The sequence below is a fragment of the Hippopotamus amphibius genome, chromosome 3, assembly GCF_030028045.1.
Source record: "Hippopotamus amphibius kiboko isolate mHipAmp2 chromosome 3, mHipAmp2.hap2, whole genome shotgun sequence".
Classification (NCBI taxonomy): Eukaryota; Metazoa; Chordata; class Mammalia; order Artiodactyla; family Hippopotamidae; genus Hippopotamus; species Hippopotamus amphibius.
The window spans coordinates 185,067,403-185,082,402 of NC_080188.1; the positions used below are offsets into that span (position 1 = coordinate 185,067,403).

Genomic DNA, 15,000 nt, shown 5'->3' on the forward strand with positions numbered 1-15,000 from the left:
GGACAAAAGGGAACTCTTGATCCCCTCCCTGACCCGTTTCTCCTCTCAGGTGCCGTTCACCTGGGTGCTCGGGCCGAACACATTGGCATCACCTTTGACTCCCTTACTGTCTGTCAGCAACACATACCACACTCAACTGAACTGTAACATATGCCACCACCTCTGCTGCTGTCACTTGAATGTAAGCTGCTGTCATCTGCTAGCCTGGATGTCTGCAGTAGGCAATTTCTCTACTTCCAGCCTTGCCCCCGCGCCTCCTTACTTAGCACCGAGTGGCCTTTATTTGTTTAGAATCATGACATTTCCTTGATAAAGACCCTGCCATGGCCCCCAACCCCACTTTAAATGGAATCCAAAGCCCTAACTTTAACTTTCACGGCATAGCCCTAGGAAGGCTCTAGAGGGATGCAGACCCAGCCTAGCTCTCCAGCTTCTCTTCTTCTCCCCGTAGTCTGTTTCAGCCACACTGGCTTCTTTCCACTGTTCCTTACACATAGCCGGTGCTCTCCTTTGCCCTGCCTTCTCTCTGGCTGGATTGCTCTTCCTCCAGACATTCTCACGATCACCTCCTCATGTCATTGAGTCACTGAGGTCTCTGCTCTAGTGTCATCTAATGATGTGTTCCTCCTATGGCTCTGCTGTCTAATCTGAATTGTTGTGTAATAACTACAATCCACACTCCTTTTCACTTTCTCTCCACTTCCCCTGCTTTCCTCTTCGCCTGAGCATTTAGTGCCATCTGTTAGGGTCTTCGGTATCTGTTCATCATTCACACCTTCTGTTTACATAGGTTCTGTAGGGCAGGGGCCACATCTATTGGACTTAGTGGTGTTAACCCTCCATACAAAGAACACTACTTTGCACAGAGTAGAGGCTCAATAGGTGTTTACTAAATAAATTAGTGAGTTATTGATGAGCTCAAACACTTACAACGAACTGGTGAGACATGGACTCTGATTCTTCCGTTCTCATCACTGGCCATTCACTAGCCTCATAGTTCATAAGCCAGTTCTCCCAAATTGGAGAGTGTATAAAAGTCCACGCTACATTAGATTAAGTATAAATGAAAGTTAAAAATGAATCCTGATAGTTTTCATTATTTTGATTCCTTCTCCTCCTTCAGCAATGGCCTCTAGTAATCCTTGGTCGTTAAAAACATAGAGAGTAGCATAGACATATATACACTACCAACTGTAAAATAGCTAGCTAGTGGGAAGTTGCTGTATAACAAAGGGAGAGTGAGAGGGAGTCGCGGGAGGGAGGGGTTATGGGGATATGTGTGTAAATACAGCTGGTTCACTTTGGTGTGCCTCAAAAGCTGGTACACGAGTGTAGAGCAATTATATTCCAATAAAGAGCTTAAAAACAAAAACAAACTTATAATAACCAGAGCGTTCCTAAAAATTGCATCGTAGTAGTACTTAAATTATGCTAAGGGAAGTTCAGATTAGTCCAATATAATAATAACAGTAGCTAACAATTAATAATTACCACAACCCAAAAAAGGTGCTTTATTTACATTGTCTCTGGTCTTCACAGCCATCCTGAAAAGGCAAAATATTATCCCCATTTTAAAGACAAGAAACATAAGCTCAGAGCACCAGAGTCTGGTGATTTTCCCAAAGGCACAGAGCTGTGCTTAATTTGCTTTTGAGTTTCTGACTAGCTTTGGAACACACTCTGATATGATATGTTCATTCAAATTATACCTGTTGGAAAAATTATTTTAATAACTAGAGTCTTCTCACCCATGTTTTAAATTTTTAAAAATAGAATAGGCTTCATTCATGTCTGTTAGGTCTTCTAGAACTATCCAGATAGACTTCTCTGATAGGTTTTATCAAGCTGGTATGCTGAATTCAGGAAGAATTTGCCAGAGATTCAACTAGACTAGAAAATGTCTGTGCCCCAACTTGCAACATACTTGAACAAAGGCAGCATCGCTGTGAAAAGGGGCAACTGACTGTAAAACACACGAAGAAAGCAGCTTAGTTTTTATATTTTCATAAGTGAGAATTAAGCCTGGAATGTGTCACTGTCATTGTAGAAAAATACAATTTTAACAAACCTTCCTCAAAAAAAAAAAAAAAAAAAAGCCCAGTTGTGTTCATGGTCACGGTATGATTAAGGAAGCAATGGGTGATGTCAATGGAAGAAATAAAAGATCCGGACTCCTTCACTGTTCAATTGCTTGATTGTTGAGCAAAGAGTTAAATTAAAAAGGTACTTTAATATTTGCTTCACTAAATCCCCTCCATGTTTTCAATTAGAGAAACAGAAGTACAGGTGGGGATGTGCTGCGTGTTCATTTGTCTTGCTGTTTGGAGGGGGGGGGGGATGGCTTTTAAGACAGAAATACTCATGTAATTGTGTTGAAATGAACAATAAGGAAGTACAGTAGTGCAGGAATGAAAATGTTAAATTAAATGGACCATGTTTAACATTGTTGTTGATCCTGAGGAACAGTTTTTCCAGTATATGGAGCATTTCGATTCCATCCAGCATATGTTCTCCACAGTTTTCTCTGCTCTAATTCATCTGTGTTTTTCGACAGCTCCAGATGGCGTGCTGCCTCCGAGGCTTTCATCTGCCACTCCAACCAGTCTTCAGGTTGTCTGGTCTACACCAGCTCGGAACAACGCCCCCGGCTCTCCCAGATACCAGCTCCAGATGAGACCCTGCCACGCCACCCACGGGTTTCTAGAGTAAGCATTCTACTTCGTCCATCCTCCTGACTGTCACCTGGGTTATACAACGTAGCCATAAATTCACTATATCTTAAATTTTTAACCATAGGTCAGTCCTCATTTGTAGCAAATAAAAGCCCCCTTTTAAAAGTTCAAACAGACAAAAACAGCAACACCCTAGAAGATAATTATTTGCTTTGCAAAAGTATCTATTTTTCATTTATGGAGGCTTAAAACAAGATTCCTTCACCCTTAACTTTTCATGAGCACATGCATTGCCAAAAGCAGGCAGACACCTGAACCCCACAAAAACTTCTGTCCGACTATGGTTACAAATACTTATTCTACAAATTCCACATGGCCATCAGTCTTAATACTAGACTGGAACTTACTCCATGTTACTACTAGAATTTACATCTCATACAAATGCAATCATACAAACCCTTAGCCAAAGGACTACCTATTTTAAAAGAGATATCACGTGATGACAGAAAATTGCAGCACTGAGAGGTATGTTGACATTCCCTGAAAATTCTTCACTATAAGATTGTACTTGTTTTTTATTTCTTTGAATATCTCAAGCTTCCTAATTTTAGAATTTCTTTCCCATATAGGTTGTTTTCCAATCCTTCTGCATCGTTAAGCTATGAAGTGAGAGATCTCCAACCGTACACGGAGTATGAATTTCGGTTGGTTGCCTCCAATGGATTTGGCAGTGCTCACAGTTCTTGGATTCTGTTCATCACTGCGGAGGACAGTAAGTGGTCTGAACAACACACAGCCAAATATCCTCTACATTAGGAAGTCTTAAAGTCTTCAATGTTTCCAAAACAAAGAAATAAGCCTCCTCTATTTTCTTGATGTTGAGTGACAATAATCTTTTCCAGGGCCAGGGTGGTCAGAGTCTCCAGAAAGAAAAAAGACGGGGGGTGGTTGGAAGGTTAGGCCTACAGACAGGAAGATGTAATTCATAATAAATTACGATAGGGACCCATTCAGTCCTTCAAGGTACATCTAGGTGTCCTGAAGGAGAAAGGTTATCCTCTTCTATTCTATGGCCAAATGTTACAAGTGTTCTCTGCAGAAGAACATGCAATATGGATCTTACTTCAAGGATGCTTAGAGGTCATTACACCTTTTTTCTGGAAACAGATTCCATTGTAGTTTTACTCCTACCTGAAAGCATCCAAAATAGAGGAGTATAATCTGATAACAGTGGTTCTGCATGTATTACAAAGAATAGATTGGGATTGTCTTATTCAACCAACACAGAGAATTTTCTAGTTTTTCATGGAAGAGTTATGTTTGCATATATATGTTTTTACTAGTTTAGACAGGGAAAATAAATACATGGCTATCATATTGAGTTTCATACAAATCGCCTCTTAAAAAGCATACATATGGAAGTATAATTTTTTAGAAAAGTTAGAAATTAAATCAAGCTACACAGAGTGAAGGAGGACACTGTATCTTTGAACAATAAGGTTTTTAGGGTTAATCTTGTCAAGTCGTTTAATCAGAGGCTTCTTAGAAGATGTTACTCTGTTGGCCAATTGCCATTCTGGCTCTATATTCAATGAGGACCCAAGTGACATTCAAAAGGCTGGATATTAATCTCAAAAGGCATGGTATTTGAAACAATATCAATTGTATATGAAATAGATTCTTTTATGTCTACAGTATCCTTAATTATATCATTTTAGTGAGAATAAAACATCAAATGAGATAGAATCGGAACTACCTACCTTCCTGAATGTTTACCTTTAAAAAAAAATATGAACAGTAATATGTAATGGTTCATCCATTTCTCCCAATTTGTAATTACTCCCAGGGAGTAAGTTTCGTACTTTACAAGGACATATCCAGTCCTTCTGACTCAAGAGTACCATTTAGTAAATTATCAGCACATTGCAATCAAAAACACCCGAGCCCCAGAAAGCATTCATGCACCACTCAACGTGCCTACACCCCTTTTAGAGAGAATGTTACATGCACTCTGGGGAATCTGACAATATGAACACCAACTGTATACAGACATATGAACCAGAGAGCTCACACCCAAAGTGTGATTTTTGAAGAAACATTTTTTTAAAAAAACAGCTGGGGGCTTCCTAGGTGGCGCAGTGGTTAAGAATCCGCCTGCTAATGCAGGGGACACAGGTTCATTCCCTACTCCAGGAAGATCCCACATGCCAAGGAGCAACTAAGCCCGTGTGCCAAAAAAAAAAAAAAAAAAAAAAAAGCTGGGAATAGATTTTTAATCCCCTTAGATAGAGCATGCTTGATTGCCACTCAATAGAGGTTAAACTAAAGATAATTATTTGCCCACTGCAGAGGCAATGGTTCCTTAGAATGTCACATTGAAAGAGGAGAGAAAATATCTCCTCTTTTAGCACCTACAATTTCTATTCCATAGAGAGGGGGCAACCCTCAGATTTCCTTTGTGGTAATCCTTATTGAATAGGGGTCAGGATCTCCTACCTACAGGCAGGAAGTTAGTGCATAAATGAAGCCCTGAACATTATAAAGTACCAGCTAGCACAGCATCCTCTGTTGGGCAAACTTCTCTCCTGCCTCTTCTAACCATAAAACAAGTCTTACAGACTCAGTGTAGTTAGAATTTTCATGCACGGGGACACTGCTGTCTTTGTGATTTTTAGGGCCTGGGATTGAAGTGAATAGTGTTAATCCTTAATATTTCGTCATTAAGAATTAGTCACACCTGATTGTGTAGCAGGTACTAACTCATGAAACCCAGTCATCGTTTTCATTGAAATCCTTTCCCCAGGACAGATGACCTCTTCCTTCCTCTGCTTCACATGTGATGTCACACAGATCAGCAAAGGCCAAAGGCTGGCCATTTGCCCCTCCAGGTTAAGTTACTAGTGTGTGCTCACCCCTGAGACATGATGACAGGGTCCTGTATATTTTGGGTGTCAGTAGAGATGGATGCCATCTCTGAAAGGATGTGCAATTGAGTTGACAAAGACTGAGTGATTGGCACTGGGCACAAGCAGTTTTTCTGTCAAGGCTTCAAAGCCTTCCTTATAAAACCACCCATGCTGACAGCTCCATGCTGGAATCAGACTTCATACTTGATCCCAACCGGTACCTCCCATTCAGCGAAGTGCCATTTCCAATGTAGAAATTCGACATATCACCTTACAGAATGAAACAGAGAAGTCGCCTCATGCCCATATTTAAATTTCATACCATCAACAGGCACCTTTCCGCATCAGCCAAAGCCTCAAAGCTTTCCTGTGGGAAAACAACAACAACAACAACAAAAAGTCACCGATAGCAGTATTTTTCATTCGATACTGCGAGAGCCTGGTTTTCATCCAGCCTGTGACACAGCTGAGAGCAGAAAGAGAAACCTAGGCAGGAAACGACATACAGCCAGAGAAGCAAATGCTCGGGTGCAAAGAGAGGTTCTCACAGACGGAGAAAAAGGCTGTGAGGAATTTTAATAGATTTTTTTTTTTTCAAATAATTTGTCATCTACATCAGTGGGCCACCAACATCCAGTTCCATGCATTTTTAAAAATCTAGTGTGTGGATGCCAAATAAAAATAATGCACATTTCCTATGAATATTTTAAATCCAGTTAAACTTGTGTTAATAAAAGATGTTTGTTCCAGCCAACTTGGCCAGTGTAGTAGTGTTCAACTCTTTGCAACCAGATAAATACAAACAACACATGATTTTTTTTTTTTAACATGCTGCTGGCAGTCCAAGCACCCGGCAGGTCCGCAGCCTACAACGGTGAATTAAGTTTGTGATAGGCTTGGGAGCATGGGATTAATCACATGGAGACAACAGTCAGCTGAAATTGTTGATATCTTTTAACCAAAAATAACCATCTCTTCTGATTTTGTTTTTGTCCCTCTCTTTTGTGTGCTTCCAGTGGTTTTCCGTGCAGTATAGGCAGGTAAAAATGGTAGTTGGCTGGAAGGGAAAGTTTCCTCCAACTTCAGCTTAAGTGTGCATGTGCTCTTTTGCCTGCTAAAATCCTGCCTTATGTAAAATATGAGATAACCTACTTTTTAAAAAAATGTGGATTCCCTAGACTAAAAAAATTCAGATTTCTCCCAAGTTTTCTCAGTTAACAAGATTGAAATATGGACTATCTCTTTATTTAAGCCATTTTAGCAACAAACATATTGTATACATAAACAATTAGATCAACCTAATGAAAATGAGATTCTTTTCTAAAAATCACTTCTCTACCTCCAAAAAAACCCAAACAAAACAGAAAAACCAAATTGCTTCTAGATTTGACCATTGAGTTGTCAAACACTTTTTAAAAGACTAAAAGTTGAATCATTTCACTAAATTTGTAGTTAAAAACGCCACATTTGTATTTTAACCATTAATCCGAGAGGTGTTATTAAATAAAATCTGTAGGATTTGAACAGTTTATTCTGTAGATTTACTTAGACAGTTTTTTCATGTGTTCATTATTTTCTTCACGAGTTTACTAAAGGATAGGAAGATGTATCTTATTTACCTACACAGTGAGATTTTCAGTACTATTAACATACTGTATTCACGTATTATATTAGGTCTTATTGTTATTTTTTCCACACTAACAATTGCACTGTGAACAAAGCAATGAGGGAAATTTTCATAGTATCTGGGTCCTGTTTTACTTTTCTCATTAGCACTTTTGAGCATTTTCCCCCTCTCATTCATCTTTAAGATTCTCATAGCAGTTCACAAAGCAGCAGTCGTTCTTCTGCAGTAAAAGAGAAAGTTACAAGGATGAGTAGGACAGTTCTCTTTACCTGAGGCATCCACTGTCTGGTGGCAAAAAAGGCATATAGTAAAACCATAGAGTATTCAGAGCTGAGAGCAAGCCCACAGGAAGAGCATTTTCCTCAACATGGGGTGTCAGGAAAGCCTTCCCAGAGGAGGACACCAGGAGAAGACATAGGGAATGATTTCTATTTGGAGTTCACGTCAATATCAGATTTCAAATTTACTACCTCATCACTGGTTCAGAAGAAGGCGGGAAAAGCAATTGCTGTAGGAGGTTCCACTGACACATGAGACCTGGAGGGCGGCTTGCAGGGTGTCCTGCCTGTGGTTCCAGCCTCAGAGTATGAGATGAGGAGGGTGAGGATGAGAGGCAGATGTAAGAGAAGGAAATCCCAAAGGCGATCCTTGTTCTTTGCCTCGGTCAGAGGCAGCCTGCTGGCTGTCCCTGTGATTCCACGTTCGCTGTCTTGACGAGGATAACGAATGTTCTAATTAGAGAGGCCTCTGCTAGCCCCAAACCGTGTGCTATTTCAAAATGAAGGGGGACAGTTATAGAGAAGAAGAATTCCAGAAGGAAGACATGTCTCCTTCTTATTCTCACAACCTGTAATGAGTAAAACACTGAGTCCTTGTGACAGGGAGGGGAAGTAAGACTGTGGTATGAAATTTGATAGGCTGATCAAGATACTTCTGGGCCGGATTTTGCAATCATTTAATAAGTGTATTTGTGTCCTTAAGAGGGTTTAAAATTTAAAACTAATATTGCACGGAAGAGAGATTTGTATTCGTGTGTTTTAGAATTTAAAGTCTGTTTGCTTCTTAAGAGTTTCCTATGTGAGAGAAAAACAGAAATGTTTTTAAATGAGGGTGGCACATGTTTATATCAGTAGATTTTATTTAATGAAGAAATGTGAACTGTGAGTTTCAGTAGTGCTTTTCTATTCCAAATACACTTCCTAATTGCTTTAAATATTAACTTCTGAATGCTGACCTACTTATCCTTTCAAACAGTGATGTAGGTCTCTATTTTACCCACAACAGAAGAGCCATGATGCAAAGTGAATCATTTAATCTGCTGATTTGGAGAGCAAAGTGGCCCTGTGTGTATGTCCTTACACACTTTTCTTCCTGTTGCATAGATTCCACCCCCCAAATCCTTGCATTTCCAGAATTTATAAAAACAAATATTTATTATTTCCTTTTTTTTAATATATCCTAAGATCAAAAGCTAAAAGTGAGCAACAGAAAATCCTCTGAAAGGGTGGATCGACTAATGAAAAATTCTATCCACTTGGCCTCAGTTTCCCTCTTGTGCTTGTGAATCTCTTTCAGGCACGTAACGCCCACTGCTCTTCTAAATTTGGAACCTCTAGTTCCTTTAGGACTTTTTTCTGCTCTGCCGTCATGAATTCTCACATCAGTACATTTCATTTTCTGTCCCAAACTTTCAAGGAAGAAACCATACAACGTGTCCCAGTTCTGGGAGTCAAAACACTCTTCCTGGCCTTCCTCTGCTGTCCTGGTCTCAGGAGAAATAGAGAAAATAGTGTTCCCCAATATTGGTTCACCCACTTACAGACTATAAATTGTATCCTTTCAATTTCAACAACCTTCTAGTCTTCAGATGTTCCTTTTATTAAGCAATGAAGCCTGTGTTACACAGGCCTTTTCCTATTTCACCCGTTGTCAAGAAGCTGAATGTTCACATTTGTGCTAAACTGCGGTGCCCATTCTTGGTATTTGTCGTGGGACACAACTATTGCACCCTCTTCACCATCACAAGGTTAATTATTCTGTATCTTTGTTTTATTGGTCCTGTTACTTAAGTCTTTTATTATAAGCTGTCAAAAAATCCTTTGGGGAAGTAGTTGGGGTATAAAAAATAAATTGATAAGTCATGATTAAAGAGAGGGTAGAGTCCATCACTTTACTCCTCTGCTAACATTTCAGTGGTGAATATCAAGAGGCAACACGAACAATTAGCATAGAGTCTACTGCTCTATATAAATATACATCCATATATTTGCCACCTTGATTTTTAATTCATTGGCAAATTTAGAGGATATTCATTTATGGAGTTAATAATACTAGGGGAAAAAGCTTATAAACAGAGTGAGTTTTTAATTCAAAATGGCAAAATGTTGCTTCAAGGCAGTAATGAGAACGTATCAGGAAAACTGAGCAGTCGTGGGTAACTCTAGTAGCAAACAAGTTGTAGAAGAGCCAAGAAAACCGCAGGGGTAAAAAACAAGTTATGTACACACTTTCAATTGTGAATCATTCAAACCATTTATTCAGTCAAATCGTTTATACACACACACACACACACACACACACACACGCACCCATCCTTCCCAATATGCACACCTGAGTATAAAAATAAATAAGCAGACCCCTCCGTGACTAATCTCATTACTCTCTTCTAGACTGGGGCTGAACTTCTGAAGCTGATGAGTGAAGTCGTTTCCCATAAAAGATAATTTCATTTGCCGAAATGAAACTACTTTCCGTTATTAGCGCTGTAATGAAACAGCCTGAAATATGAATCAGTGATCTGAACAGAAAGGATGCTCCCTGTTCCCCGCTCTAGGAGGGGAGTTCTCTAAACAATTACACCCACGGAGAGGGCTGTACGATTGTATTTTCATCACTAGCCAGCTGAGCTGTGTGGCTGTCATACTTCCCGATCTCCCCTCCAGTGACAGCCGCATTGACAACGTGTTATACTCCACATTGATTTTACAGTTAAGGAGCTGATTGTGATATATAGGGATTTTAAGAATTCAGCTGAGAGGCTGACTTTTGCCTTTTATCATTCCATTAAAATTTTATAACCATCTTTTTCATGTCATTTCATCCATGAATTCTTACTTTAGAAAGTGATAGCTACTGCTGTGAGCATAACTTTTCTCATGTTCAGAGCTTTTTATTGTATTAGCAAACTACCCCAATTATAGTTATTACTCATGTTTTACATAATTGTGGTGACCCTTTCAACCATGCAGTAGCATGTCGGTTGATTTGTATATAGAATTAGATGATTCGGCTTATCATTTTAAAGCACTGAGTTGAAAGTGTGCCAAGAGTCAGGTTTTAACACTTCCTTAGCCAAAGGAACTAATTAAGCTGCTTTCAACATCCTTTCCTGAGTCGCGTACTTTAAGGACCCTTCCTGCAACAAGCGCTGGGAGCCTACTCAGCTATAGCGGGAAGCTAATAAAATATATTCTGGCTTTTAAGGGTGGGGGGGAATCATGCAATTGAAATTGAACATCTCTTCTTTCACAAGATAAGAGGTCATCTTTAAGGCAAGGCTGTGTTCTGTGGGGGCTTGAAGTGACAGTTCATCTCATTATCCTGGATGTTTCCTTGATAAGACTGTCATCATATGCAGGAGAAATAAAAGGCTTATCCTCATCATAACAGAGAACAAACTGCATCATTGTTGTTACTTTTCCCTGAAGAAGCTCACAGTTTGATAATGCACATATGAGGAATAATTATGCAAGACTCCAGTGAAAACCCTAATAGAAAATTCTGATTTGTAAGCGCATGTTATTCTTTTTTTGAGTGGGGAAGGGTGAGTTAGGGTTAGACTTGAAAGGCTTGATTCTCCACCATTGATTTTATGGACCCCAATCTCAGAGGATTTCGTTTTACAAAACAACATTGATATCTTACGACACTTGCGCTCGCTTTTCTTCGGGAAAGAGCCAAATCTAGATGACAAGTATAAACAAGAAAGGATCCGTATCCCTATTTTGATATAATAATTGCTACCGCTGCCTTATACCGGAGAGCAAAAGTAAGAAATGTCACAGTGGTTTGACGAAAGCTTTAAAATGAAAGCTAACAACAGACTAAAAACGAAAAATGTGATCCGTATCGAGATCACTGTACTTTTAAGGATTTTTCTCTTCAAATAGGATGCATTACCAAATTGGCAGAAATGGCTTGATTTCAGGGTCCGTGCACTGTAACAGCTTTCCTCCCAAAAAGTAATTATGATTCTACCATCAGTCCAGTTGGTGACAAATATGTGGATCATGTTGTGTGAAAATATGTTCCTATCATCAGCTATTACTGTAGTCACTGGCTCTGCGAAGCAGTGGTTGCGTTTAAAATTTAAACCTTGGGTATAACACCGAATCGCGGGCACACACTCACATAATCAACGCTGTTTTAAACAATTACTAAATCCAAGTATATCTTTTTTTAAAGATTTTTCCATAAAATCTAATGTGCACAGAAAGATCTCATAAATGTCCAAATTGCTGTGGGCGGAAAAGGGGGATATAGGATTTTTCTTGATCTGTTGTAGCAATTTATAGATTTCAGGCCGTGGTTTATAAGAATGCTAAATGTTCTGGAATTACAGCTGTTACTGATCAGTGATTGAGCCAGATTTGTGTTATTGCACCATGTTCTTGCTTGTACCTAGAGAGCAGTAAAGCCTCAATATAATAAAAAGCACCTGCATTTTAAATGAAATTTCAATTGAAAAACTTAACAGCCCTTCAAATTGCAGAATTTAACGCAGCCCAGTAAAGCTTAAATAACACTTTGCCTCCGCAGGCTGAGGGGTTTGCATTCAAGGTGACTTGAGTGTGTCGCATGGTGAAATTATTTACAATTAAGGAATTTCTCTGGAGGGCTGCAGGATATTTGCTGTTCCACAACACCTAGGCGGGCATATGGTGGGCCTTTTTCAGTATTCATGGAGCCTCCTGAACCTTTATGATAATTGAATCAGTTAGAGTGCTGAGTGGAGCAAGCATTAAACCTGTTAACCTAAAGGTCAGATCTGTGCATTGTTTATTTATCAGTAGGTGAAAGAGCTAAATCGGCAGCTTCTGTCACAGTCACAGTAAAAAATCACCTATAATATTAACAGGGAGTAGATAAATTGCAAAACATGGATTAGAATGATAAACAGACCCGGGGATAATATGGAATATATAATGAGAGATGCTGAAGGATTTTACTGGACTGTAAAATATGCAGGTTTGTTATGATAGTGTTATTGATTATAATGAGTTACTGTGGTTCCAGAAAAATGGGGCGGAAGCTTGAACTTTGCTTACAGCTGCCCTCTTGTATCTTTCTCTCCTAAGGTCTTTATTTCAGAAGAGTACTCGTGATGTTTTGAATCCTTAGCTTTAATAAAAAGAAACGCCTTTAATAAAGCTGTCTTAGAGAAGAAAATGATGATTGAATTCAACAGTGTTCAAACAGCACTTCTCACACATTTAAGAGTAAAGCAGTCATGAGCCTTGTCTTTATACTTAGCCACTTACTTTTTGGCCTTTATCAAGTGTCTGATTTCATACTCTGGTAGGAGAGTTATCACTCAGTTTTGTTTTGAGGAGATGGGGGGAGTTTCCAAGAGGTATCACCTCTTACTTTTTTTCTACTTTATAGAACCTGGACCTATAGACCCTCCAGTTCTTCAAGATGTGACTTCAAGAATGATGTTGGTCACCTGGCAGCATCCTTTAAAGTGCAACGGGGTCATTACGCATTATAACATTTACCAACATGGCCATCTTTACTTGAAAACTGCTGGAAATGTCACTAATGGAACAGTGACCCATTTACGTCCATATGCTGCCTACACATTTCAAGTAGAAGCTTGTACTTCAAGAGGGTGTTCCCTGTCACCAGAGTCCCAGGCTGTATGGACACTCCCAGATGCACCGGACGGGATCCCGGGTCCAGAGTTGTTCTCTGATACCCCAACATCCGTGATTGTATCTTGGCGACCCGCCACCCATCCTAATGGCCTGGTGGAAAACTTCACTATTGAGAGAAGAGTCCAAGGGAAAGAAGAAGTTACTACCCTGGTGACCCTCCCAAGAAGTCATCCCATGAGGTTTATCGATAAGTCTTCTGCTCTTAGCCCATGGACAAAATATGAGTACCGGGTCCTGATGAGCACTGTTGAAGGAGGTACAAACAGCAGCGCTTGGGCAGAAGTGACTACAAGACCCTCACGACCTGCTGGGGTGCAGCCCCCTGTGGTGGATGTGCTAGGACCCGATGCAGCCAAGGTAAGATACTGAGTGTCTGTCTCCTCTGCAGACATAGGAATTTACCCTGGATTGACTCTGTGTTGAACAGAGCCATCTACTGACAAAACGCACACATGTGTTGTTTTAGGCATTCACTGGAGAAACTGGATTTTGGCCTTTGGCCCAAACTATCCTGAATTTGATGTCAGTTTTTCATTTCTCCCTGTATCCCCTTAATTATATTGTTGAGATGCTTCCATTTGCCTCACACACCTGAAATCCTTTGAATGCCACCCTGGGATGCTTAGCTTAACCACCACGTCAGATCTAAATAGATCAGAAAATGAGCAGAGGTGGGGAAATGCGGGGGAAGGGATTAGCATATGACCAAAAGTTCCAATTACCGATATTCTGATTTCTTTTTAACGATCAAAGAATCAAGATGATGGGGAAAGAAATAAAAATAGCCGATTACGGGGCTATCTACGAACTGTTCAATTATTCACTTCACTCTGCTGGGAATGAACTCTGGAGGGTAGGATAACTACCATTGTTTTGGCTCGCATACAAACTTCATTCAAGGGAAATTAGTGTAACCAAACAGGAGGGAGTTTTGTAGCTTAGAAGCCTCTTTTGTGTAAATACACACATGCTTCCATGGATTCAGTCTTGTGCTACTGCCAAAAGCATTGGTGTGGCAGCTTGCTCACCAGAGCACAAAACAAAGGACATCTGCATAACAGCAAAGTTCATCTGTTGAGATTATTACTTGAATCTCTGTTCTGTGTTCTCTCACCCCCACTGAAAGCAAACACTGGGTGATGCTAAATAGTGTAAATTGTTGAAGAAATTTAATTGAACCTACAAACTAAAATCTATTTTTATAAATCTTAGTTCAACATGAGATTGGTCAAAGCAACACACCTTCTTGATAGAAATATCACAAATATTTACAATTCTGTTGAGAAAACACTAAAAGGGAATTAATTTGAAGGACATGAGGTTCAACGTTTATTATATGAACTGGGCAATCTTAAGAATTGCTCTTCATTCAGAAGGAAAGCAAAACAAACCAAAGGAAAATCATAAACAAGCCTCGAGTTATTAATCATTCCAGAAATGACTTTTCTTTTTAATCCTAAGGGAATTTTGCAAAACTTCGGTAGCAGTACCAATCAATATATTGTGACATAAACACAGTTCCTTCACAAAGGCAAAGGTAGATAATGGACATTTTTCTGGATTCTTTCTAACGAAACTTTAATAACTAGGCAGATCTGAAAGATGATAAATATTTTTAGAAAGATAATGGCTCAATGCACAGTTCTACACAATTCAGCATCTCTAAATGATAATCAAAAGTATTCAAAACAAGTTGCCTAACTTTTTCTTTCATTCTCTTTTTTTTTCCTTCCTCTTTTGATTTTGTAACCTTATCCAGAAATGACACAATGTACATGGCTTGTCAACCTGCTGAAATAAAATTTAGATTAGCTTGGCTTGAGAGCAGAACCTCACAGGCACTCACCAGGTCAGAAATC

The 15,000-nt window shown here is 39.4% G+C and overlaps 1 protein-coding gene across 1 annotated transcript in view; it reads left to right on the forward strand.

The window, feature by feature from the left end:
- The window catches only part of USH2A (usherin), a 758,076-nt gene that overhangs the window by 486,394 nt on the left and 256,682 nt on the right, over nucleotides 1-15,000 (forward strand). The window contains exons 39-41 of the mRNA XM_057727708.1: nucleotides 2,555-2,705; nucleotides 3,302-3,444; nucleotides 12,870-13,498. Of these exons, the coding sequence (XP_057583691.1) occupies nucleotides 2,555-2,705; nucleotides 3,302-3,444; nucleotides 12,870-13,498 (923 nt within the window). The remainder of the gene's footprint in view (nucleotides 1-2,554; nucleotides 2,706-3,301; nucleotides 3,445-12,869; nucleotides 13,499-15,000) is intronic.